This window comes from Schistocerca gregaria, chromosome 1, assembly GCF_023897955.1.
Source record: "Schistocerca gregaria isolate iqSchGreg1 chromosome 1, iqSchGreg1.2, whole genome shotgun sequence".
Lineage (NCBI taxonomy): Eukaryota > Metazoa > Arthropoda > Insecta > Orthoptera > Acrididae > Schistocerca > Schistocerca gregaria.
Window position 1 is genome coordinate 376613414 of NC_064920.1, and position 27070 is coordinate 376640483.

Below are 27070 nucleotides of genomic sequence, written 5' to 3' on the forward strand. Positions count from 1 at the left end.
TTTCGTGACTCCAAAGTCTTTCAATCTGCAGAATTTGTGCCACACTTGTTTTAACAGTATCTCTGATTGTTCTTAATGTAAAGAATAATACAAAAGAGTTGTGTTCGTCTTGCAAGGATAACTCGTACTTCACGCAAGGACACTACTTGGAACTTTTCCATTACTTTCTCGGTACTATATTATGGATATGCTTATTCCAGATGCATCACTGGGGCTGTAACCTATTAGAGTTGACACAGTTGAATGAGTAATAATGAGTAAAAGACATTTAGGCCATTAACTATATTTGCACTTCCTGGTAAAATACATTCAATGCAGTGAATACAGTGAACCAGTGGTGGAAAATAACCACAAAAACAGCCGTATTGATATTGTTAAATGTGATTTTCAAACCAAAAAAAGTGTTATTTACGAGTCTTTTAGATCCCCCTTCATGAAGCTTTACACAATGAATATTCCATATTTGCAAAAGTTAAACCTGGAGCTACATTAAATGTTGTAGTGAAGAATTTATCAGAAACAAACAATCTGAAAAAAGTTGACCACATTATAGTCATTGGTGGCACCAACGATATTTACAAAAATGAGAGCAAGTCAGCACTCACAGTTTACAGGAAGTTTTTGCCAAAACTGGACAACACAAATGTTACCCTAATAAACCTACCAGTGCGACATGATGTCCCGCAGTGGTCGTGTGTTAATTCAGAAACTGAGCACAACTAAAACTAAATCATGTGCACTTGCTAGACATAAGCAAACTGAAACATGAAGAAAATACTAGGCACAGACTTCTCTTAAACAGAAATGGAAAGCTCAGGTTAGTGAACCAGATAATGGAACATTGTCAGGGGCTGCATAAAACCACAGACCCAATCATCTTAGATTATAATCAACAAGTTGTTTTAGGCTCAATTTCAAGCAACATGATTTTACTGAACTAAACCCCTTGGATTGGAAAGAACCCTGTTCACATTCCAAAGAAACTGACTTGGAAGTGAGTATATTGTCATTACAGTGCAGTGTTAACGACTTGTGTAATAATTGGATTCAGAATACAGTGTCACAAAGTGTTGTAAAATAGCATGTACCTAAATGTGCAGTATCTTAGGCATAAACTCAATTTGCTGCAAGTATTTGTGGATGTGAATTCACCAAACCTGTTAGCAATTACAGAACATGGACTAAAAGACAATGAAATTGAGTATTACAAATTAGGTGGTTATGTGTTAGCAGATAGTTACTGCAGGCAACAACACAAAGGGGGTGGGGTGGCAATATTTGTAAATGAACATCTTCCATTTAAGAAAATCTCATTTGTCGAACAATGCTGCAAAGAAGGAACAATTGAAATGGCTGTTGTTGTGGTCCAAAAATAACAGATCTATTAAACTCATATAGTCTCACAAATATATTGAACTCTGACACTACAGTAACAGAGTCAAGCTCCAGTAAGATAGATTATGTAATAGTCAACAAAAATGTAAAAGACAGTGTTAACTTTCAAAGTGTTGATTTCCGTCACTCAGATCGCTACTGTCAGGAATATTTAAGGTTTGTTGTACCAACAGCAACTAAGATAACTGAGAAGAAGCGGATCCTGAATAGCACCAACATCAGTGCCTTCAAAATTAAGGTAGCAGAGGAGAAATATATATGATCTTGACTGTTTGTATAAGGAAACAAAGCTACATATATTTCAGACAAGTACAATCAAGCGAAAAAACTTTTAAGGCAGACCTTTTCCACTTGAGGAAACGGATAAATAATGATGCAATAGTGTGTTCAGCCAGCATAGGTAAGGCATCCTGGAGACTAATCAATAAACAGTGTAAAGCCACGAGCAAGGGACAGAGTGAACCAGTTAGCATTAGACATGAGGGCCATCTAGTAAAAGATCCAAATAAAGAATGTAATTCATTCAATAAGCATTTTCTCTCTCCTTTTGACCAACCAGCTCCTATTATAGATCTACAGGCTGGCACACCGAATGATGTCACGGATGATATAGCACTCGGATTTATGAAGGTGAATCAACAGGAAATATTTAACACAATACAAAAGCTAAAGAAAAAGCAGTCAGCTGGATGGGATGGTATCTCAAGTGTGGTGTTAAGGAAATGTGCCAATGAAATAAATAAAACCCTTACCTATCTTATCAACTACAGTATTAATGTAAACATATACCCAAATGCCTTAAAAATAAGTGTAATTCAGCCAATCCATAAGAAGGGAAGTAAAGTAGTAGTTTCAAATTATAGACCGATTCACTAATCCCTAACTTCCGTAAAATATTTGAAACAGTTATCATATTGCAACTCACAACATTTTTCTCAAGACACAAAATGCTTACCGAGTGGTTTTAGAAAAAACCTAAGCACAGCCACAGCTGTTACCGGTTTCTTCCATTAAGTATATAGCAATACAGAAAGGGGTCTGGACTTAGCCGGAATATTCCTTGACCTGAGCAAAGCTTTTGACTCGGTAAACCATGAGCTTCTCTTTAAAAAACTGTGAGCATACCATATCAGTGATGCATCAGTGAAACTTCTATCTACCTATCTGGTGAATCGGAAGCAGTGTACCAAACTTATACATCAAATTGACAATAAGATCTTAACTTTTAAATCCACAAGTGAAAAAGTGACATATGGAGTCCCTCAAGGCTCAATTCTTAGACCTTTCCTCTTTTTAGCATATATTAATGATGATGTACTCCCTGTTAACTCGCACATTGTAAATTATGCTAATGACACCTCAGTGTTATTTCATTGTAAAGATTGTGAGGAACTGAAATTTTCAGCAAGTAACGGGGAACTAAAATTAAGTTCATATTTTCATGCACAAGGATTAATGGTCGATGTAAATAAATCCCATATGCTAATATTTACAACTGGCAGCTCACACCACTCTTGCATAAATGAGGTATGCAGCATAGGAGCTCCATCTGGACTCAAACCTCCAGTGGATTAGCCACATTAATGCTGTATGTCAAAAAGTCAGCAATGGGCTGAATATTCTTAGCCAACTGCCCAAAATGGTGCCCACCCACATGCTTAAAACTGTGTATTATGGGGCAATCTCTCCCCATCTTAGCTACTGTATAGAAATATGCGGTCGCGCTGCAGACATTCACCTTAACAGAGTACTACTGCTACAATACATCGACTAGGCTGTAAGGACTCTTGCCGTGATGTTGCCAGACAACACAAGTACTTCACCATATACTCTTTGTATCTTTATAAATTAATTACTTTTTTTACCTCACAGAAAACTGAAGCAACTAAATGTAGTGATATACATGACCACAACACCAGGTCCAAAGAGAATTACTACCAACAAAGAATAAGATTAAAAATGACAGACCAGAGCCCATATACTACTGGACTAATATGGTATAATAAACTGCCAAGAGTCTATGAAAAACAGTAATAAAAAGCAATTCAAATCAAAACTAAAAGAATTCTTAATTGAAGTGTGTCTGTTCACACAATGAATTTTAAATGGTTAAGTTTAAGAGCTGTAAAATAAATTATAAAAAATAATTGGCTGTATTTTTGACAAAAATCAATTTATTGTTTAATTACTACCTGTAAGGCTGAGATCTAAATGTATTTTGTGTTTGTAACTGCTCTTGACATTTGCAAAAGCCATCATATTGATAATTCCATGCAAAAAAATCTAAATAAATAAATAAACAACCAAGTAACATTACTGCAATCAAGGCACCTACAAGCTCTCATTGGTAGATGTCTTTTCAAGGTGTCAATAAGGTCAACAAATGGTTTGTTCAGATGAGCAAGCTTACATAATAGTTTGTCACAAAATTCTCATATCAAGAGATTACTGATCTATACCTACTACTGTTAAAAAATGCTCTCTCGATGCCCACCCATTTGCTTTCAGACCAGAATTTATTCAAAAAAATCTGCTCGAATTCATTAAATATTATGTTTGGCTTTACATTTTGATTAGCCCATACAACACTTCATCATCAAGAAAACGTTTGGGTAGTTCGATTTTCACAGAATCAGGCAAGTTCAGAGGAAAACTATCTTTACATTGCCACAGCTAGTCCACTGGGTGTATTTTAAGATCCCCAGGGAAGTATTTATTAGGTAAGTCTCAATTTTATTGTTAACACTGGTAGTATGGTTACTAATTTGATCATTATTTAGTTTCAGTTTCTGTTTGATGAACTCACTTTCCTGCTCTATATATTCGTGCATAATTTTTTATTCAGAGTTCCTTTTACCTACCTCACTAGCAATAACGTCTTCAATATTCTGCACACCCACCCATATGTTATCAGCATTATTGTTTATTGTTTGGATTTCTAAGTCAGTTCACGTAATTGATAAAGTTTTGAGAGTTTACTACTTGTTTCTGCATAGCCTGAATTTTCCTTTCAATTGCCTTAACAGTGTCATTTAGATTAACAATACTCTTTTTTAGGTCCTGGTTTTGACTTGTAAGTTCATTCTTTAAACCATTATTCTGACTTTTAAACTTGTGATCCAAGAGTTGAGACAATCTTTCTAATAAACCTGAAATGTGATATCTGAGATGACTGTCACAGGTGCTGAAGATTGAAGGCATTGAGTATATAAAACGACTCCAGTTGTATCAAGAGTTTCCATGCTTGCTGTATTTGAAGATAATATTGGACACAAAACATGAAAACTAACCTACCTAACCAATTATCATTACATGCAAATTCACAATTATCCTACCTATAGACAGCCACAAGAAAGTTGAAAAAATAATAGTCTGAGTAAAAGTAATTTTAAAATTTCAAAATTGTACTCATCTTAAATGTGGTCCAATGACAAGTTGCCACATCACACTTTCTGTCTCGTCCTAACTGATGTCCGATAATTAACTGTGACATGTAACAATCTAACTCCGAAATATAGTGCAAAAATTAGTACTCAGACTTGCACATATCAAAGCTTGGCGACACCATATTAAAATGCCACATTTAAGTGTGGCCAAAAATGGGCCGGCAAAATCTAGCAGCTTGATGAGCTTGGAAAATGGAACATTGGTGGAAAAATTCCACAGTGTCAGGCAAGGGAGGAAACTGCTAGGGAGGCTAGGCTTGATGGGCCTGACAGGCAGAATATTTGTGGACAAAGTCCACAATATCGGAGTCAGTATTGGATTAGAACATGTGTTGTCATGCCAAACGTTTTATTTGGGACGCATCCCAGTGGGCAGCGTTCAGCTGGCACAGCATTCATGCCTGAAGAGGGAGAAGGGATCAAAACACGGCAGTGATTCTCATCTGAGACCCACAATAGAACCCCTTGATTCAGGTGCACTTGATTGCAGTGTGACCATTAGGGATGAAAATTGAGGCCACCCGTGTTGCACAAAGTGAGTGGGGTGATGTAACATTGGGTGCTTGCAGGTGGTTGTTGTAATGTTGTGTAATGTTACGAGGAAGCTGAATTGGCTGAATACGATTTTAAGTCTAGCTGGAAACATACTAACTGCTGTTGGTCAAAAGCTGGGGCAGGGCCCTGGGGAAAAGGGGCAGCACAGCCACATTAGTGTGTAATGTTGCTGCCCGCTAGTGGGTAGAATAGTAAAAATCGAAAAAGTGCAGCGTTGGAAGTGATGGGCGATGTGGTCTGGTAAGTGATACTCAAGACTAAATGTGGTGAGAAACAGTCAGTTGTCTGTGACAACATAACATGTCTGTCCAGCCTGTCTATCTGTAAAGGAAGAATTTAAATTTCTGATATGTGAGATGATAGTGAGAGCCTCTCATCTTCTGTTGGTTTGAGTCCATTGGCTGAGAGTTTTAACTCCAAATATGTCAAGACAGTTGCATGAAAGAACATGTGTGCAGCTTGCTGCCAGCTTCTGGAATGAGAGTTCAGAGTTGCACTGCGGTCATCTAGAATCACACTTGTAACAAAGATATCATATAAGTATCCAGAACAGTATGGAATACCTTGTAGTAACTGATGTGGGCAACAATGGAATATGGCAGGGCTGATGATAATCTGAAAGGTAACCAGTTATTACAGTAGAGGCAGTAAGTTTGTGATGCTGCATCCAAGGGAATGTGAAAATATGCCTCTGTTTTACTGAAAATAATATTGTGGCCTTATTTGAAGAGATTCATCTGGGGTTGGTAAGGGGTAAGTTTCCACTCCAGCTTATGCCTGTATTACTGTGTCCAGACTAAGCGCCTGCAACTCTCGCTTCCCGTGAAGCAGACCGGAACAGCGGGCCCCGGACCGAGCAGGGGTCAGCCTGGCCGGTCGTCCCGGAAACACAGACGCTTCCCAGAGACCACCAGGAGGTGTCCACGGCACCGCAAGTCGCTACAGCCGTGGACCTCTTTCCTTCTACTCGACACATGACTGCAAATAGAGCCAGCCATATCCATGCTCCAAGCAGTATTTAGGCTGGCACAAGAGCCTGGAGAGGCAGTTCATGCCGAGCGAGCTCACTGGTGTCATCGTAGCCGCCGCGTCATCGTCCACCGCCGTCAGTGTACCAAAGCCATCCTCACAGGGCCTGTACTCGTCCTCGGACCCAGGTGACAGTAACATGGACTCCGCGCTGCTCTTCACAAGATGCGCAGGGCTTGATTTGGTGAAGTTGTATGGTTACTACAGACAGTTTATGTTTGGAAGAATCTCTGATTTAGTTATTGGTAGTCTTGGAGGATCAGTCCTACCTCACGAATATTGTTTTGTAAATTTTGAAGAAAGACTTTAGTTTAAATAAAACCGCTATAACTAACACTCTGAGATTTTCCTATCCGCGGACAGCAGGTATATTATGTATCATCACCTTAAAGTCAATATAGCACCTGAAAAAGTGCCATTGGGCAGGTATGGGAGAGTAGACAATTCCTCCATGCTATTATTTTAGAGCCTTCATTCAGTCTTGGATGGTGACACGACTGGAACATCTTCAGGACAAGTTACACACCTAGCCTTTGCGCTGAGGCTAAGGAATTCAACATTTGGCAGAAATTGCTTGTGGAGTGTGTGTGTGTGTGTGTGTGTGTGTGTGTGTGTGTGTGTGTGTGTGTGTGTGTAAATTGTTTGGGATTATAGCAAAGGAGCAATGTGCTACTCTAGTTGAGGTATACCTGAATGTTTTAACACACGGTTGGAGCAAATATCCTCCCTAGTTACTAGTGAGGTCAAGTATGTTTTTAAATTTTGTTTTAGTACAGATTTTATTTTCAATAAACCTTTTAAATGAACACTGAAATTAAGGAGCTAGTTACACAACGGTTCCAAGTTGTAGTCTCCCCTGACACTGTCTTGTCTCATGCAGAGCTCTATGGGGTGCAGACAGTAAATAATTTTTTAATCAGTTCCGATTTGACAAGTGCTCAAGGGATCATTTGGCGTATATGGGGGTACAATACATACAAAAGCACCATTCACTTAATACAACTGCAGGTAAATGAAGTAGTCTTCTGGTAGGTACCAGGTCATCTGAGACTCCAAGGAAATGTCTAAACCATAATGGCAGCTAGGGACAATTGCAATGAAAATAATGTATCAACACATGTGGTTCTTTCTTATTCAACTATATGTTTAAACATTCACTCATAATAAAGTGCTGATTCCAGATTGCAGTAATTTGAATTGTCATTAATGATTTTTATTGTCATTAGTTCAATGTAAAAGAGGGACTGATGGGTAATGCTTGATCTTGAGATAGCATTTATAGAACAGTCAGTGTAGGCACTGGCATATGTTGGGAAGTTCGGTTCTTGGTGCAGGTAGGGCTTCTACAGGCAGCCTCCCTTCTCCTCATAGACGTTGCTGGACAGTTTCCTCATGAGCTGCACCTCAAGATTATTACTTCCATAGAAAGACTTTGTTTGTCTTTGTTTGTCTAAATGCATACATTCACACTCAAAAAGAACATTGATAACCATGCTGTTGAGTGCCATAAAACCACCACCACCACCACCACCACCACCACCACCACCACCACCCTCATTCACTCTCTCATAACAGCAATATTTTTCTCCCTAAGCTCAATTAGACACTTGACCTTCCTACTGGTTACATAGTTATACTTTAGTGCACATTTCACCATAACTGGATTGGCAGATCTCGGAAACTGTGCGGCAAAATCAGCAATCATAGGTAGAGTTTGGCTTTGTTATTCAGGCTAGCTGTGCTGCAATTAATCACCTTTGTTCTTTAAACAGCATGCCAAGTAGAATAAGTAGATGGTTGTAGAGTCTCATGCAAACCACCTACAGATCCACGGAGTTAGTATTCACTACCATATATGAAGTGTTATCCATGGATTGTGCTTCTTTTGTTGGTAGAAATTCAGGAGTGAATTTGAGCCAACACAGAAAGCAGCAGTACTCCCATGCAAGTGCACTAAAACATGAGAAAAACACTGGAATATGAGATATTCACCAAGATTAGTTATGACTTTAGGGCTCTGATGCTAAGTTGCCTGTACTGTCTAAGGACCTACCAGCATGACAACTAAGTTTAGCCATACTATGGTTATTGACGAACCATTATTTTTGTGCACACTGTCATCTTTGTAAAATACTCTTTACCATGCAACCTTGGGACTTTTCTGGTACCGTACCACTCAAACACTATTTGAAATGTTTCACCATTAATCTAAGTAGACCCATCAGTTTCGCCAAAGTCCTTTATTAGAATTCCACGATTTCCCAATAGTATTAGATCTGCATGCTTGGACTATTCTGTCAGTTCTCATGAACTAGATGTACCTAATTGTTGCTCACTCCTTATGTTTATGCCCCACTTAAACTTGCGTTCTGATGTTTCCCTTTGTGTACCACATTTAAAACTCCTACCCCCATTTCTTTTTTTCTGAAATACCAGGATAGTTATAACTTGACCTTGTCATGTTCTCTACATTCTGTATGTTGTTGTTGTTGTTGTTGTTGTTGTTGTTGTGGTCTTCAATCCTGAGACTGGTTTGATGCAGCTCTCCTTGCTACTCTGTCCTGTGCAAGGTTCTTCATCTCCCAGTACCTACTGCAACCTACATCCATCTGAATCTGCTTAGTGTATTCATCTCTTGGTCTCCCTCTACGATTTTTACCCTCCACGCTGACCTCCAACGCTAAATTTGTGATCCCTTGATGCCTCAAAACATGTCCTACCAACCGATCCCTTCTTCTAGTCAAGTTGTACCACAAACTTCTCTTCTCCCCAATCCTATTCAATACCTTCTCATTAGTTACGTGATCTATCCACCTTATCTTCAGCATTCTTCTTTAGCACCACATTTCGAAAGCTTATATTCTCTTCTTGTCCAAACTATTTATCGTCCATGATTCACTTCCATACATGGCTACACGCCATACAAATACTTTCAGAAACGACTTCCTGATACATAAATCTATATTCGAAGTTAATAAATTTCTCTTCTTCAGAAACACTTTCCTTGCCATTGACAGTCTACATTTTATATCCTCTCTACTTCGACCATCATCAGTTATTTTACTTCCTAAATAGCAAAACTCCTTTACTACTTTAAGTGTCTCATTTCCTAATCTAATTCCCTCAGCATCACCCGATTTATTTTGACTACATTCCATTATCCTCGTTTTAATTTTGTTGATGTTCATCTTATATCCTCCCTTCAAGACACTGTCCATTCCGTTCAGCTGCTCTTCCAGGTCCTTTGCTGTCTCTGACAGAATTACAATGTCATCGGCGAACCTCAAAGTTTTTACTTCTTCTCCATGAATTTTAATACCTACTCTGAATTTTTCTTTCGTTTCCTTTACTGATTGCTCAATATACAGATTGAATAACATTGGGGAGAGGCTACAACCCTGTCTCACTCCTTTCCCAACCACTGCTTCCCTTTCATGCCCATCGGCTCTTATGACTGCCATCTGGTTTCTGTACAAATTGTAAATAGCCTTTCGCTCCCTGTATTTTACCCTTGCCACCTTCAGAATTTGAAAGAGAGTCTTCCAGTCAACATTGTCAAAAGCTTTCTCCAAGTCTACAAATGCTAGAAACGTAGGTTTGCCCTTTCTTAATCTTTTTTCGAAGATAAGTCGTAAGGTCAGTATTGCCTCACGTGTTCCAACATTTCTATGGAATCCAAACTGATCCTCCCCGAGGTCCGCATCTACCAGTTTTTCCATTCGTCTGTAAAGAATTCGCGTTAGTATTTTGCAGCTGTGACTTATTAAACTGATAGTTCGGTAATTTTCACATCTGTCAGCACCTGCTTTCTTTGGGATTGGAATTATTATATTCTTCCTGAAGTCTGAGGGTATTTCGCCTGTCTCATACATCTTGCTCACCAGCTGGTAGAGTTTTGTCACGACTGGCTCTCCCAAGGCCGTCAGTAGTTCTAATGGAATGTTGTCTACTCCCGGGGCCTTGTTTCGATTCAGGCCTTTCAGTGCTCTGTCAAACTCTTCACGTAGTATCTTATCTCCCATTTCGTCTTCATCTACATCCTCTCCCATTTCCATAATATTGTCCTCAAGTACATCGCCCTTGTATAAACCCTCTATATACTCCTTCCACCTTTCTGCCTTCCCTTCTTTGCTTAGAACTGGGTTGCCATCTGAGCTCTTGATATTCATACAAGTGGCTCTCTTCTCTCCAAAGGTCTCTTTAATTTTCCTGTAGGCAGTATCTATCTTACCCCTAGTGAGGTAAGCTTCTACATCCTTACATTTGTCCTCTAGCCATCCCTGCTTAGCCATTTTGCACTACCTGTCGATCTCATTTTTGAGACGTTTGTATTCCTTTTTGCCTGCTTCATTTACTGCATTTTTATATTTTCTCCTTTCATCAATTAAGTTCAATATTTCTTCTGTTACCCAAGAATTTCTAGCAGCCCTCGTCTTTTTACCTACTTTATCCTCTGCTGCCTTCACTACTTCATCCCTCAGAGCAACCCATTCTTCTTCTACTGTGTTTCTTTCCCCCATTCCTGTCAATTGTTCCCTTATGCTCTCCTTGAAACTCTGTACAACCTCTGGTTCTTTCAACTTATCCAGATCCCATGTCCTTAAATTCCCACCTTTTTGCAGTTTCTTCAGTTTTAATCTACAGGTCATAACCAATAGATTGTGGTCAGAGTCCACATCTGCCCCTGGAAATGTCCTACAATTTAAAACCTGATTCCTAAATCTGTGTCTTACCATTATATAATCTATCTGATACCTTTTAGTATCTCCAGGATTCTTCCATGTATACAACCTTCTTTTATGATTCTTGAACCAAGTGTTAACTATGATTAAGTTATGCTCTGTGCAAAATTCTACCAGACGGCTTCCTCTTTCATTTCTTAGCCCCAATCCATATTCACCCACTATGTTTCCTTCTCTCCCTTTTCCTACTGATGAATTCCAGTCACCCATGACTATTAAATTTTCGTCTCCCTCCACAATGTGAATAATTTCTTTTATTTGATCATACATTTCTTCAATTTCTTCATCATCTGCAGAGCTAGTTGGCATATAAACTTGTACTACTGTAGTAGGCATGGGCTTTGTGTCTATCTTGGCCACAATAATGCGTTCACTATGCTGTTTGTAGTAGCTTACCCGCACTCATATTTTTTTATTCATTATTAAACCTACTCCTGCATTACCCCTTATTTGATTTTGTATTTATAACCCTGTATTCACCTGACCAAAAGTCTTGTTCCTCCTGCCACCGGACTTCACTAATTCCCACTATATCTAACTTAAACCTATCCATTTCCTTTTTTAAATTTTCTAACCTACCTGCCCGATTAAGGGATCTGACATTCCACGCTCTGATCCGTAGAACGCCAGTTTTCTTTCTCCTGATAACAACGTCCTCCTGAGTAATCCCCGTCCGGAGATCCGAATGGGGGACTATTTTACCTCCGGAATATTTTACCCAAAACGACGCCATCATCATTTAATCACACAGGAAAGCTGCATGTCCTCGGTAACAATTACGGCTGTAGTTTCCCCTTGCTTTCAGCCGTTCGCAGTACCAGCACAGCAAGGCCGTTTTGGTTAATGTTGCAAGGCCAGATCAGTCAATCATCCAGACTGTTGTCCCAGCAACTACTGAAAAGGCTGCTGCCCCTCTTCAGGAACCACATGTTTGTCTGGCCTCTCAACAGATACCCCTCTGTTGTGGTTGCACCTACGGTACGGCCATCTGTATCGCTGAGGCACGCAAGCCTCCCCACCAATGGCACGGTCCATGGTTCATGGGGGGGACATTCTATATGTTTTCCCAAAATGTACACATATTTGAAAAGTTTTATGTTGCTTTACATTCATATTTGGTTAAACTACATATTTATTTCTTCTTACATTTTTCTTTCAGAAATCATTTAAAAGGGATGCATACTACAACTGGTGCATGTACACGCATTTAGTACTGAAAGTGCGAGGAGATGGACGTACTTATATCGTAAACTTATCTACTGCTGGGTACTATGACATAATGTGGAATGACATGTACACATATGTCTTACACACTCGTGGTGGCCCATATTGGCAGCTTACAAAGGTATTGTAATTTATTGAATCACTCACGGCTCTGTGGTTTGCTTTATTTTTCATAGTTCTTCAAGTAGCCTTAATTAATTGAACACTGGCACTGTGATTAGTTTCTTTCTTTGGTATTGAAATTATTCTTTGTTTCCTACTGTCTCAGTTGCTTTGCTGTTATGGTTACTACTAGTTTTAGTTTAACAATACCTTCTTCAGGTCTATAATTGAATAATAAAACTAAAAGACATAATTACCTATTCAGCATAAATGACAGTTGATAGCAAATACAACAAATACCTATGTAGCTGTCTTGACAAACAGACATACAAATATCACTGACAGAGTAAACTCCAGTATAACATGTAACAACTCATGAAGTATTGAATATAATGAAGTGTTTATTTGGTCGTGTTTGGATATTGGCTGCAAGGTAAATAGATCAGAATGGCCAAAATATTAAAACATTATAGGTTTGATATACCGTGAAGGCAGCAATTAGATTACAAAGAGATTATGGGACACGTCCCACGGGCAGCTTATGTTTTGAGGCAGGAGAGCCACCATTACCTATTCTGAGAAGACTCTTATGCCAAAGCAGCATACAAGATTTGGTAACAGTGCTGAGCTTTCTTCCAATACCTGTGCAACATTGGAGCAGGAGATGCTTGTGAACTGGCCATGTCAGTGTGTTTGGAACCAGAGTGGATCAGATGTAGGAATGTTATTGTTAAGGTAGCCAAGTTGTATGTATAATAACATTATCAGTTGAAGATTTTTTTAAATGCAATTTAGAGTTTGGCTCAATAAATGACACACTCCAGTAGAACATGAGGTACAGGCTGTTCAAGAATTTGATGTGAAAAATGCCAGAATACATGTATAAGCAGGGGAGGCAGAGTATGGTGATAGGAAAAGATTATTGTGATTGCAAATGAGAAGGTTAGCGAGAGAAGGACTGTAGCCTGAAACATGTACTTTCAAGGTTACAATCTTAAGAAAAAGGAAGGAAGATTAAAGCTTAACGTCCCGTTGACAACGAGATCTTCAGAGATGGGTTAAAGTCTGATAGACTTTGGCAAAAAATGATACCAGATTGGAGTGAAGTGCTACAGTGGTGAAGACATCTTACAGACTTTGCCAAAAATGATGCCAGATTGGAGTGAGGTGCTACAGAGGTGAAGAGAATGGACTTGGATTCGAGAAGATGGCAGTTCAAATTTCCATCTGCATAGCCTAAGTTAGGTTTTCTGTGGTTTCTCTAAATGAATTAAAGCAAATACCAGGGTGATTCCTTTGAGAAGGAAACTGCTGATTTCTTTTCTCATTCTTCCCCAACCTGATCTTGTGCTCTACATATAATGACCTTCTTCTTGGCAGAAAATAAAACTCCAGTGTGTGTGTGTGTGTGTGTGTGTGTGTGTGTGTGTGTAAAATATATGAGAATGAAGTTTTGAATCTATACAAGCATGTTTGCAAAAGGAGTAAACATACAGTGTAATAGAATTCATTACAGCTAAAAGAAAATAGAGTAAAGAGAGGAGCAACAGGTGACACAGGAGAGAGAAAATATACAAAAACGGTAAGAGAATTGGGGAAAAGTCAGAAATTAAACAAATAAAAATTATGATATGACAGTAATGAACAGAATGAGACAAAATAGATGCGCAAGAAATCAGTGGAGGTATTTATATTAGAAGAAACTAAGAAGGGAAAGAAGCAAATGCATAGGACAACAGCAAAGAGAAAAGGCAACTTGAAGAAATAATATCAAACAAATAACATTATATGCTTGTAACATATTTAGATACTCTCATTTGTTTTATTCCAATATGTATTGGACAGTCACCCAGAACACACTCAGTGCCAAAATCAGATCTGCACTATGCCCACAGAAAGTAGGAAGTACTGTAATTAATTTAGAAAGGCCAGAAAAAAATGAAGAGGTGGTATCACAGAAAACTGCATATGAAGAAGCATTATCTGAAAGAAGAAAAAAGAAGTATTTTTTAATGAAAATATTTAAATACATTAAAGAGAAAAGTAAATTGGTACTAAAAGTATAAAAATGTGACACAGAGTTACATAGATGACAACAGAGAAAATAAAAGCAACAGTGTTTAAAATATGTCTGATGAAAATGGTCATAAAATGAAACTACAATTAAATATACATTGTTTAATAAGTTAAAGGTAGAGATGTACAGCAGGTGATTCCCTGTTTGTAATATAATGTGCTGTGTAACCTCTTTGGGAAGAATTTTGTCTGTGGAAATGTTATTTTAAATGCACTGGTTTGCTAGATTACAGAACACTTCTAAAATAATTTAGGAAACTATTAAATTTTGATAAGAAACTTTTACAATTCCTACTTTATTAAAACAAATTATTGGAGAAATGGATGTTGTTAGAGAAATAAATCCTATTGCAAACCATTTTTTTGTAAAAGAAAGTGTCATTAAATAAATTATTAATTGTTCAACAAATTATTTCCTTAAGTTTTTATTTATTTGTTTTTCAGATACCTTTTTCAAAGTTCATCCTTGCAAGCAAAGGACGTCTGCAAGACAAGCAATGCCCTATTCCACTGGACAAAGTTACAAATGTGGGAATATCTCTTGGAGACAAAATTAATGGTCCTTTCAGTTTGGAACTGGATTATATAGGTTTGGAGTTCGACCCATCACACACAGAAGAATTTGCTTATGAAATGTATCAAACTCCTAAATTTCTTGTAGGTTCATAATAGTTGTTTTATTAATAAAAAAAATTTAAATGTGTGCAACCTTTGACCTTTGTGTCAGCGTGTCCGCAGCTTGTGGTCTCATGGTTGTGTTCTCGCTTCCTGAGCACGGGGTCCCGGGTGCAATTCCCAGCGGCGTAAGGGATTTTCACCTACCTCAAGATGACTGGGTGTTTGTGTTGTCCTCACCATTTCATTATCATTCATGAAAGTGGCGAGATTGGACTGAGCAAAGGTTGGGAATTTGCACGGGTGCTGATAACCGTGCAGTTGAGTGCCTCACAAACCAATCATCATCATCATCATCATCATCATCATCATCATTGTGTCAGTGTAGAAAATATTGTGCTGTGTTGTACCTTGTTCAAAAACAAATTGAGGTATTCATGTACTCAAGGCAAATGAAAAAAAGACACTAAATAAGAAACCTTTGACAATTTCACCGAGTTTAGCAGTACTGCCGAAGTAAATTAATTACTAATTTCAAAACTTTGTGAAAAAATCTACAATTTTATATGTCACATAATAAACAATATAGTAACATCAAATCAATGAGGTAAAGGATTGAACACACATACTGTTTTCTATCAGTGGAATAATGAATGAAAAACTGCATATAATAAATACTTCAAGTAGTTTTGACACATTGTTTTATGTTTTAATGATGGTTTCATGTACAAAAGATCTGTCTTAAAAATAAGTAGAACAAAAAAAAATTGTCTTCATATCTACAGTGCCATATTCCACAAATCTGAATGATTCACAAACTACCTTTAAAAATTCATATCACAGTGCTTCAGTTAGATATGAGCAAGTATTCCTTAGCACAAATATCAACAAAACTCACAATAATATGTGCTCTCTCCACAGTTTAAGTTCTTCAGAATACATAGAGGAATTTGCTTGTAACTTGATATTGATTTATTACACAAAAACATAGCCCTTACTCAAGAGCAAAGATTCATTATAAATCCTCTGAAATATTTAGACATACAATTACCAGTCTTCTCTTGTAGCTCAACGTTAGCATTAATGATAAACTGAACATCTTCAGTATTTATAAGAGTTTAATTTCATTTTTTTATTCTAAAATATTTGTATGTATCTTGAGAAATAATGTAACTGATTGCAGAAGCAGCTGTTGTGCCTGCAGTTAGGTACCTGAAATAAAATGAAAATCTTATTAGTTTCTCTAGGTTATTAGCTTAAAACAATTCAGCATCGAATCTGTACAGAGCAACAATACATCTGTGAAGGGATGAAAGTGATGGAAACAATGATTGAAAACAGCTGTGGCAGTACTTTTTGAACAGATGTAAATCTGCAGTTATAATGCCAGAACCAGCATATGCAGGGAGGTTGTGGTGACAAAGTTTATTGGCCCCCCAACATATGCATGGTCTGCCACTTAACTGCAGTGAATTGTTAGTGAGGTGGACAATGTGATTGGATGGTCAAAACAAATCACTAAAATGGTGAGAGTTTGATGACATATGTTTGGAAATTACTTTAACCAGACAATGCAATTCAAATATGTCGTTAACACATTCCAGTTGGGCTAAAGGGACTGCTGCAATTCCTCACACATCATAAACGTTTTTGACTTCTCTATGCTGCTTCTACATATAAGACAAAGGAGGAAATCGGATTCCATTGGTTTCAGAAACACTGTCATAGATTTTGCAACCACATTCTTCAAGAAGCCTCTGTTACGGAATTCACAATGTGCCTGTAATTTCTATGGGCAGTGACAGGAATGTCTTAAGAGATACCAGCAGTTGGCAATCACACAAACATGTCACATGCCTTGGAATAACTGACACATCAGAGAAGGTTTACCAATGATCATTTTAGTTACAAACTTCAGACTGAGCTATCACTAGCTTTCAAGAACTCCAGAGATGGAAACTTGTTCTCAAAAATATTCCCACAACCTGCAATCCCATCAAGCTTAACAAAGCCCCCCTCCCCCCTTTCCATTCATTTTGTGCTGGTTGGTAGGATCCAAATGGCCTGCACAGAGTATCAAGCACTGGAGTCCCTTGAATTATAATGTAGAATGTCCTCGGCAAAGTACTGGGTGCTCTTAAGGCAAGCACTTCTTCTGTGCCCACTTTTAAACTGGCTGAACACAAGAATGAAACATGCCATTCGCTGAACTGTGTACAAAACTGTGACTTTCATAGAACATGAAGCAGGTTCTAATGAAGCAAATAGGAATCTCCCCCTGAAGTTTTGTTTATTGTCAAAACCATTGAGGCTGAAGCACACCTTGTCACTTGTCGATATGTTGTTCACTTGGGCATCATTTTCTTCAAGAATCTTGAGCACATTTTCAGAGAATTGGATTCATAGTTGATACTCACATGGAGTAAGAGATAGTCTTGTAAGATTTTCCTATTTTAGGGAAATGTAGGAAAATCTTACAAAACTGAAAAAGGAAAATTGGTTGTTGTTGTTGTCTTTAGTCCTGAGACTGGTTTGATGCAGCTCTCCATGCTACTCTATCCTGTGCAAGCTGCTTCATCTCCCAGTACCTACTGCAACCTACATACTTCTGAATATGCTTAGTGTATTCATCTCTTGGTCTCCCTCTACAATTTTTACCCTCCACGCTGTCCTCCAATACTAAATTGGTGATCCCTTGATGTCTCAGAACATGTCCTATCAACCGATCCCTTCTTCTGGTCGAGTTGTGCCACAAACTTCTCTTCTCCCCAATCCTATTCAATACTTCCTCATTAGTTATGTGATCTACCCATCTAATCTTCAGCATTCTTCTGTAGCACCACATTTCAAAAGCTTCTATTCTCTTCTTGTCCAAACTATTTATCGTCCATGTTTCACTTCCATACAAATACTTTCAAAAATGACTTCCTGACACCTAGATTGGTTAGGTTGCATAAATTTAATAATCCTAATTGCAATTGCTGGAAAAAGGATAAAATCCAAATCTCTTATAAGAAAGCTACAGCCTAACATAGTGCGCAGAGACAACTTGTTACAGTGCAGAGTTAGGTTGGTATACTGTCAAGTCCTGTTGTACCCCACCAGGTTAGCCAAGAGTGCTAATGCGCTGCTTCCTTGACTTGGGTAGGCACGTTGGCCCCGGTTCGAATCCACCCGGCGGATTACCGACATCGGTCAGTGTGCCGGGCAGCCTGGATGTGGTTTTTAGGCGGTTTTCCACATCCCGCTAGGTGAATACTGGGCTGGTCCCCACATTCCGCCTCAGTTACACAACCCGCAGACATCTGAACATGTTCGCACTATTCCATGAATTCCACTAGTCGCAGACAGCAGGGGTACGCTACTTCCGTCCCGGGGGGTACGGGGTGGCGGCAGGAAGGGCATCGCCACCTCTTTCCACTAATGTTGCCAAATCCGTTCCTAAAAATGCCGACCCTGCATCAGTGCAAGATATGGCACCAGTGAAAGAAGTGGCAAGTCCTGTTGTACTTCTTTTCTTTTTCTTCACCTTCACATTCTTCGTGAGGTTGTAGGACTTTTTTACCAAATTAATAGAAATATTTTCTCTAATACTTAATGTAAATGTGTTTTCTGTCAGGAGTGAGTTTGTCCAATTTGGTGAACTGTTATACTCTGATTTCCTCACTGACCTGGACATGTATCTTTCCTTCTTGTCTCATTACGTGTTCATGGATACTGAAGTATTTATTTAAAACAGAAAGAAACTTCCACATGGGAAAAATATATTAAAAATAAAGATTCCAAGACTTACCAAGCGGGAAAGCGCCGGCAGACAGGCACATGAACAAAACACACAAACACACACACAGAATTACGAGCTTTCGCAACTGGCAGTTGCTTCGTCAGGAAGGAAGGAAGGAGAGGGAAAAATGAAAGGGTGTGGGTTTTAAGGGAGAGGGTAAGGAGTCATTCCAATCCCGGGAGCGGAAAGACTTCCCTTAGGGGAAAAAAAGGACAGGTGTACACTCGCACACACACACACACATATCCATCCGCACATACACAGACACAAGCAGACATATTTAAAGGCAAAGAGTTAAGGGCAGAGATGTCAGTCGAGGCGGAAGTACAGAGGCAAAGAAGTTGTTGAAAGACAGGTGAGGTACGAGCGGCGGCAACTTGAAATTAGCGGAGGTTGAGGCCTGGCGGATATCGAGAAGAGAGGATATACTGAAGGGCGAGTTCCCATCTCCGGAGTTCGGATAGGTTGGTGTTGGTGGGAAGTATCCAGATAACTCGGACGGTGTAACACTGTGCCAAGATGTGCTGGCCGTGCATCAAGGCATGTTTAGCCACAGGGTGATCCTCATTACCAACAAACACTGTCTGCCTGTGTCCATTCATGCGAATGGACAGTTTGTTGCTGGTCATTCCCACATAGAAAGCATCACAGTGCAGGCAGGTCAGTTGGTAAATCACGTGGGTGCTTTCACATGTGGCTCTCCCTTTGATTGTGTACACCTTCCGGGTTACAGGACTGGAGTAGGTGGTGGTGGGAGGGTGCATAGGACAGGTTTTACACCGGGGGCGGTTGCAAGGGTAGGAGCCAGAGGGTAGGGGAGGTGGTTTGGGGATTTCATAGGGATGAACCAAGAGGTTACGAAGGTTAGGTGGACGGCGGAAAGACACTCTTGGTGGAGTGGGGAGGATTTCATGAAGGATGGATCTCATTTCGGGGCAGGATTTTAGGAAGTCGTATCCCTGCTGGAGAGCCACATTCAAGGTCTGATCCAGTCCCGGGAAGTATTCTGTTACAAGTGGGGCACTTTTGGGGTTCTTCTGTGAGAGGTTCTGGGTTTGAGGGGATGAGGAAGTGGCTCTGGTTATCTGCTTCTGTACCAGGTTGGGAGGGTAGTTGCGGGATGCGAAAGCTGTACTGTGATGCTTTCTATGTGGGAATGACCAGCAACAAACTGTCCATTCGCATGAATGGACACAGGCAGACAGTGTTTGTTGGTAATGAGGATCACCCTGTGGCTAAACATGCCTTGATGCACGGCCAGCACATCTTGGCACAGTGTTACACCGTCCGAGTTATCTGGATACTTCCCACCAACACCAACCTATCCGAACTCCGGAGATGGGAACTCGCCCTTCAGTATATCCTCTCTTCTCGATATCCGCCAGGCCTCAACCTCCGCTAATTTCAAGTTGCCGCCGCTCGTACCTCACCTGTCTTTCAACAACTTCTTTGCCTCTGTACTTCCGCCTCGACTGACATCTCTGCCCTTAACTCTTTGCCTTTAAATATGTCTGCTTGTGTCTGTGTATGTGCGGATGGATATGTGTGTGTGTGTGTGCGAGTGTACACCTGTCCTTTTTTTCCCCTAAGGGAAGTCTTTCCGCTCCCGGGATTGGAATGACTCCTTACCCTCTCCCTTAAAACCCACACCCTTTCATTTTTCCCTCTCCTTCCTTCCTTCCTGACGAAGCAACTGCCAGTTGCGAAAGCTCGTAATTCTGTGTGTGTGTTTGTGTGTTTTGTTCATGTGCCTGTCTGCCGGCGCTTTCCCGCTTGGTAAGTCTTGGAATCTTTATTTTGAAGTATTTATTTATGTATACCACAGACAGAACAACACAACTTGCTTATGAACAAGGGAAGAAATGTGCATTTTAATAGAGCTAATGTAGGAATTTTACTCATGTCAATTTTGGTGAACCAGCTCTGTTGATGTAAGCTAAATAAAACCAACAACTATGCTGGAGAATGCTGGCAGTGCAAAATCATGTTAGCTAGCTCATCCCGTATGCTGACAGCACTGTGTGTCATGACATTGGACAGTACGTCTACGTTAGCTGCCTCGCCCCATGTGCCGATGTCTTTAGTTTGAGGAAAAATTTCTGAAAATATACGTGTGAAGCACAGCTTTGTAAGAAAGTGGAATCATGGACTGTGGGAAAATCAGAAAAGAACAGGCTCAAAGTGTTAGAGATGTGGTGTTGCAGAAGGATGTTGAAAATTATGTGAATAGATAAAAAATGAGGTTTTCCTCAGAAATAGCAAGGAAAAGAATATGTGGAAAACACTGACTACAAGAAGAAACAAAATGCTAGGACATTTCTTAAGACATCAAGGAACAACTTCCATGATAGAGTGAGCTAAGAGGTCCAATACTGTAAAAGAAGACTGAAATTGGAATATATAAAACCAAAATTCAAGGGCATTGAGTGTATGTGTTACTTGAAAATGAAGAGGTTGGCACAGGAGAGTAAGTTGTGGTAGACATATCATAAATATCTGATGTGGGAGCTGTAAAATTTAAGTAACCATTTTATCTGTATCCTCCTCAAATGCAAGAACTTATGTCAATATGTTATAGAGTTATCCTGATTTACAGTGTGAGCAAAGCCTTTGAATTCTGTGTTCTGTTCTGAGACATGGACATCCAGCACCTTGTTGCCATCTTGTGGTTTCACTGCTCTTCGACCACTTTCTGTGAATGCTCAAATCATTAGCAAACAAACACACAACAAGAATTGTCATTTTCAAGTATAGGGATGTGTACGTTACGTGGATCAGATTGAATCTGATATTCACTACTAAATTAAAATATAACAATAACCTGCTTAATAGGATGTCAGTCTATCTTTGGAATGAGCAGCAATTCTGTGCAGCATGTATTCAACAAATCCTCGGTAGGCTTCGGGATAGGTGGCCCCAGATGCCTATGCACATGTCACATGTTTACCATAAATTACTAGCCCTACTATACCTGATAGTTTCCCAGATTGTAACATCAGCCTCAGATCATGCGAATTTTGCAGCCAAGACATCAATGTGATTTCACTATCAAGCTCCTAAAACCACTGTAGCACAATTCTGGCTTTGTGGTCATGGGCAGTTATCCTGCTGGAAGATGGCACTGTTAGCAGAGAAGACATCAAGCATGAAGGAATGCAGGTGGTCTATAATAATGTTCGCAACTGTCATGATGCCTAAGATTACTACCACTACCTAGGTGAACGTTCCCCACAGCATAATACTACCCCCACCACTCTACGCTTGTGTCTTCATGCATGTTTTGAGCAGCCTTTTTGGCTTCATGATGGCATACCTGGACACGATCATCAGCCTGGTGTTACTAGAAACATGATGCATCTGATCAGATGACATGGCTCCACTGGTAACTGATAATGTCATCAACGTAGGTACACTTAAGGGGTCATTTACTGTGTACCATCATGTTCAACAATGTGTGCTTAATGGTGTGTTTCAAAACACTTATTCCTTCACCAGTGATGATGTATCCTGTCAGACCTGCCACAGATCACTCCTTATCCTGCTTTATGGAGCGGGTGAGCCTCCGACCTCCATGTTACATGATGAGTTATGGATTTCCAAGAACATGTCAACTACTTTTGGTGTCATCATCGTTCAACTGCTTTCCACAGATGCTCACAACAGTAGCATACAAACAGCCAATCAGCACTGCCGTTTCCGAAATTTGTTTTCCAAGGGGCCAAGCTATTATAACCTGCCACTTGTAAAAGTCACTTATGACTGAGTTTCCCAATCTGTAGCCTAAATTGTTGCTAGAATGATTTCCCATATATCTCTACTCCACCTTTACACTTTCCTTACCATATAAAGTGCCTGGAGTACCACCAAAGTGGCCCTTCAGGCTCCAACAGGCATCAACCATCGCAGAGATATTTTCACTGAGATGAAAGGTTAAAGATAAATCTCAACACTAAAATGGCTCCCATAATTCAGAGGAATGTGAATGGATTCAAAACTCACATTCAACACCAAAACTCCTTGTACCAATGAGACCTTTCTTATTTTATCTTCTGAAAAAACAGTTTAAGGATATCCGTGTAGTTGTGGTTAGGGGCTATTGTGGATGAAAAGGATGAATTTTGTGGTAAGGGGCAAAACCCGTGAAAAAGGAGGATGGGATATAAAGTCCCACTCACAATGAGGTTATTATTAACAGAGGAGAAGTGCAGTTGCGGAAAAGATGGGGAAGAACCGCCGCCATGTTCTTTTCCAAGAAACCATACCAGCATTTGCTTTAACTAGTTTAGGGAATTCGAACCTCAGTCCTTTCAAAAGCAAGCCCAGTGTCATAACGACTACACTGCTTCACTTGGTGCCAAATGTAGCATCCTGTGTTTGGTAATGAAACGTTCTACTACTCTCTGCATTGAACAAAATGGAATAGTTGTAAAGACACTGGACTCGAACTGCCCCTGAAGATGTAACAAGTATATTGTTTCATGTGACATCTGTCTGTGAAGTTAATAACAGTGACAAACTACAAACGCCTCACAGGCAAATGGAGTAAAATAATCTCTTACTTTCAGCTGACTAAGGATGTCAAAAGTATGTTAGTGCAAGCTTTCTAATGTTTTTTTCATAAGTAGTACAATTTTCAACAAAAACAGACAGATTTGTAGTGTTTAATCTAGTGGAGGGCAGACAATCTGACATAGCATGCTAACTTAATATTTACACACAAGTTCAAGAACAAATTTTTACACATGTAGGTAATGACAAACATATAAAAAGGCACCTTAAATGCAGATTGATATATAAGTTTGCTAACACAAGTCTGTGGCATAAGTATTATCAAAAAAGCAAATTTATAACAAAGACTAGTGCAAAGCATCACAAGATCACTCTTTTTCAATATTTCATTAATAGTAAAGTCCTTAAAGACAGAACACTACCTCACTTCTTACAATCCTGAGGGTAGCCCTGACAATGACATATTTGAAGGAAAGATCTTGGTATGACTTTGGATAATCAAAGCAGAATTATAATGACTGAACAAGATCTGAAATGGTTTTTCTCAGCAAGGCAACACACTGTATCCACAACTAGGTTTGATCCCTGTATACTAAAGGCTGTAACATAATCAAATGGTCCAAACTTTTGATGTTGATAACTGCTTTATTCCCTTCAATTTTCTCTCTACTGGAGCAAACTGAGAAGTCAATGGTAGTGATACCTGTTATACATTTGCAGAATCATATTAAGTAACAGCTTATGAAAGCTGCCTCTGCCTTAGTAATTCTCACCCTGTGCATCTTGAAGCTGATTCTACTGCACATGTCAGCAGTTGAAAAGCCTTGTGAGAAAGTCATTTGGTATTAATACTGAACATGAAATGCATCCAGAAAACAATGTCTGCTGCATGGTCTTTCCACCAGTGAGATTCCCTCATTGATTTTTTTTTTTTTTTTAATTTTACAGATCGAATCGACTGACTTATTGTTGTTTTATTCGTAAATAATCACCACCCCAAAAGCATTACTTTCATTGGCAACTTACAGTATGCAATCTTTCAGTTTCTTCTGCTGTTAATTAAGAATGCTAAAAGTATTTAGATCTGAAATGCTAGCTTTTGTTACCATAAGCCATGCAAAAAGGGATGATCCACATAGTCGAAGACAGGAGCAGCCAGGGTTGAACATGCGAGTAACAGCTGAATGGCTGTGTTGATCTTGCTGACATATGTAGGTGCTAGTTGAGCTGTTACATGTGTAGCATCAAAATACCGGCTGAGTGTCTTCTGAAATTGTAAATTATAATTCCTATTATACAACACATTTTAATAATCAGATATTACTTACAGTTGTCGGAATGAAATTATAACTTACAGGTGGAGGCAGAGACTGGTATCGGATGTAGAAACCAGCAGCAACCAGAAGTATATCTCTTGCAATAATCATGCCAGTCAAGGCAACTGTGAGAAATGACATAAAATGAGATTAAGAGTCACAACAAATCTCATCTAAAATACACTATTGGCCATTAAAACTGCTACACCATGAAGATGACATGCTACAGATGCAAAATTTAACTGACAGGAAGAAGATGCTGTGATATGCAAATGATTAGCTTTTCAGAGCATTCACACAAGGATGGCGCGTGGTGACACCTACAACGTGCTGACATCAGGAAAGTTTCCAACCGATTTCTCATACACAAACAGCAGCTGACCAGTGTTGCCTGGTGAAACGTTGTTGTGACACCTCATGTAAGGAGGAGAAATGCGTACCATCAATTTTCCGACTTTGATAAAGGTCGGATTGTAGCCTATCGCGATTGCGGTTTATTGTATTGCGACATTACTGCTCGCGTTGGTCGAGATCCAATGACCATTAGCAGAATATGGAACCGGTGAGTTCAAGAGGGTAATACGGAATGCCGTGCTGGATTCCAACGGCCTCGTATCACTAGCAGTCGAGATGACAGGCATCTTATCCGCATGGCTGTAACGGATCGTGCAGCCATGTCTCAATCTCTGACTCAAGAGATGGAGACATTTGCAAGACAACAACCATCTGCACGAACAGTTCGACGACGTTTGCAGCAGCATGGACTATCAGCTCAGGGATCATGGCTGTGGTTACCCTTGATGCTGCATCACAGACAGGAGCACCTGCGATGCACGAATGGCAAAACGTCATTTTTTCAGATGAATCCAGGTTCTGTTTACAGCATCATGATGTTCGCATCCGTGTTTGGCGACATTGCAGTGAACGCACATTGGAAGCTTGTATTCATCATCGCCATACTGTCGTATCACCCGGCGTGATGGTATGGGGTGCCATTGGCTACACGTCTCAGTCACTTCTTGTTTGCATTGACGGCACTATGAGCAGTGGACGTTACATTTCAGATGTGTTACGACCTGTGGCTCTACCCTTCATTCGATCCCTGCGAAATGCTACATTTCAACAGGATAATGCACGACCGCATGTTGCAGGTCCTGTACGGACCTTTCTGGAGACAGAAAATGTTTGACTGCCGCACTGTCTAGCACATTCTCCAGATCTTTCACCAATTGAAAACATCTGATCAATGGTGGCTGAGCAACTGGCTCGTCACAATACGCCAGTCACTACTCTTGATGAACTGTGGTACCATGTTGAAGTTGCATGGGCAGCTAGCTGTACCTGTACACGCCATCCAAGCTTTGTTTGACTCAATGCCCAGGTGTATCAAGGCCATTATTACGGCCAGAAGTGGGTGTTTTGGGTACTAATTTCTCAGGATCTATGCACCCAAATTGCATTGAAATTGTAATCACATGTCAGTTCTAGTATATTTTTCCAATGAATACCCGTTTATCATCTGCATTTCTTCTTGGTGTAGCAATTTTAATGACCAGTAGTGTACAAGGTAGTTATTAATTGATATGTTCTGATCTTCAAAAAGTCATAAACTGGTTAAAAGATTTGATGTGTAACTTGGAGGAATAGTCTCACGATGACAGAAAACATGTATCCAAATATATCCTGACTTTATTAGTTGCCATTTCATTCACACAAAGTACCAGAGATATCATGGCCTGAAATATTTCTTTTACTACAGGAACTGCGTAATCTTGGATCTTTGCTCCTGATACATTCTTTTCATAAAACAAATGTGTTTCTAACTGAAGATGATAAATGAACAGATATGCCACTGTGAAACATTATAAATGTGACACTAGTTAGGGCACAACTCGGTGTTAGTTTTTACTTATGCTTAACATTTTTCTATGTGAATTTCAATCATAAGCAACAGCAGTTTGATTTCCATGATACAAACACCTATCTACACCTACAAACCTCAATTTCTTAATGCTATTCATCACACAAAAAGTTTTCATTAGAACTATGTCTTTTAAGGCTATTATTTCCATCTACATAAATTTCAACATTTTTTGTCATCCACTGTTTTTATAACATACCTATTCATGCAAATTGTGGTTTCCTGTGTTTTGTCAAGCAGGATCATCACAAATTATTTTTTCATTCTCTCTATTGATATCTGTTACTTTATAGTACCACAAGATAGATGCTAAAAACATCATTTCTCTGGCTTAAATTTTACACTCAACATTATCC

General features: G+C 39.4%; 2 protein-coding genes across 5 annotated transcripts in view; one reads left to right on the plus strand and one right to left on the minus strand.

The window, feature by feature from the left end:
• Positions 1-15877, plus strand: part of LOC126347677 (complex I intermediate-associated protein 30, mitochondrial) — a 48147-nt gene extending 32270 nt beyond the window's left edge. Inside the window, exons 3-4 of the mRNA XM_050002293.1 lie at positions 12327-12512; positions 15014-15877. Of these exons, the coding sequence (XP_049858250.1) occupies positions 12327-12512; positions 15014-15238 (411 nt within the window). The 3' untranslated portion in view covers positions 15239-15877. The remainder of the gene's footprint in view (positions 1-12326; positions 12513-15013) is intronic.
• The window catches only part of LOC126347621 (probable cardiolipin synthase (CMP-forming)), an 89950-nt gene continuing 78748 nt past the window's right edge, over positions 15869-27070 (minus strand). For all 4 annotated transcript variants that reach the window (XM_050002290.1, XM_050002289.1, XM_050002288.1 and 1 more), the window contains exons 5-7: positions 24833-24918; positions 24584-24744; positions 15869-16396 (exon numbers count right to left, since the gene is read on the minus strand). In XM_050002290.1, the coding sequence (XP_049858247.1) occupies positions 16309-16396; positions 24584-24744; positions 24833-24918 (335 nt within the window). In that variant the 3' untranslated portion in view covers positions 15869-16308. The remainder of the gene's footprint in view (positions 16397-24583; positions 24745-24832; positions 24919-27070) is intronic.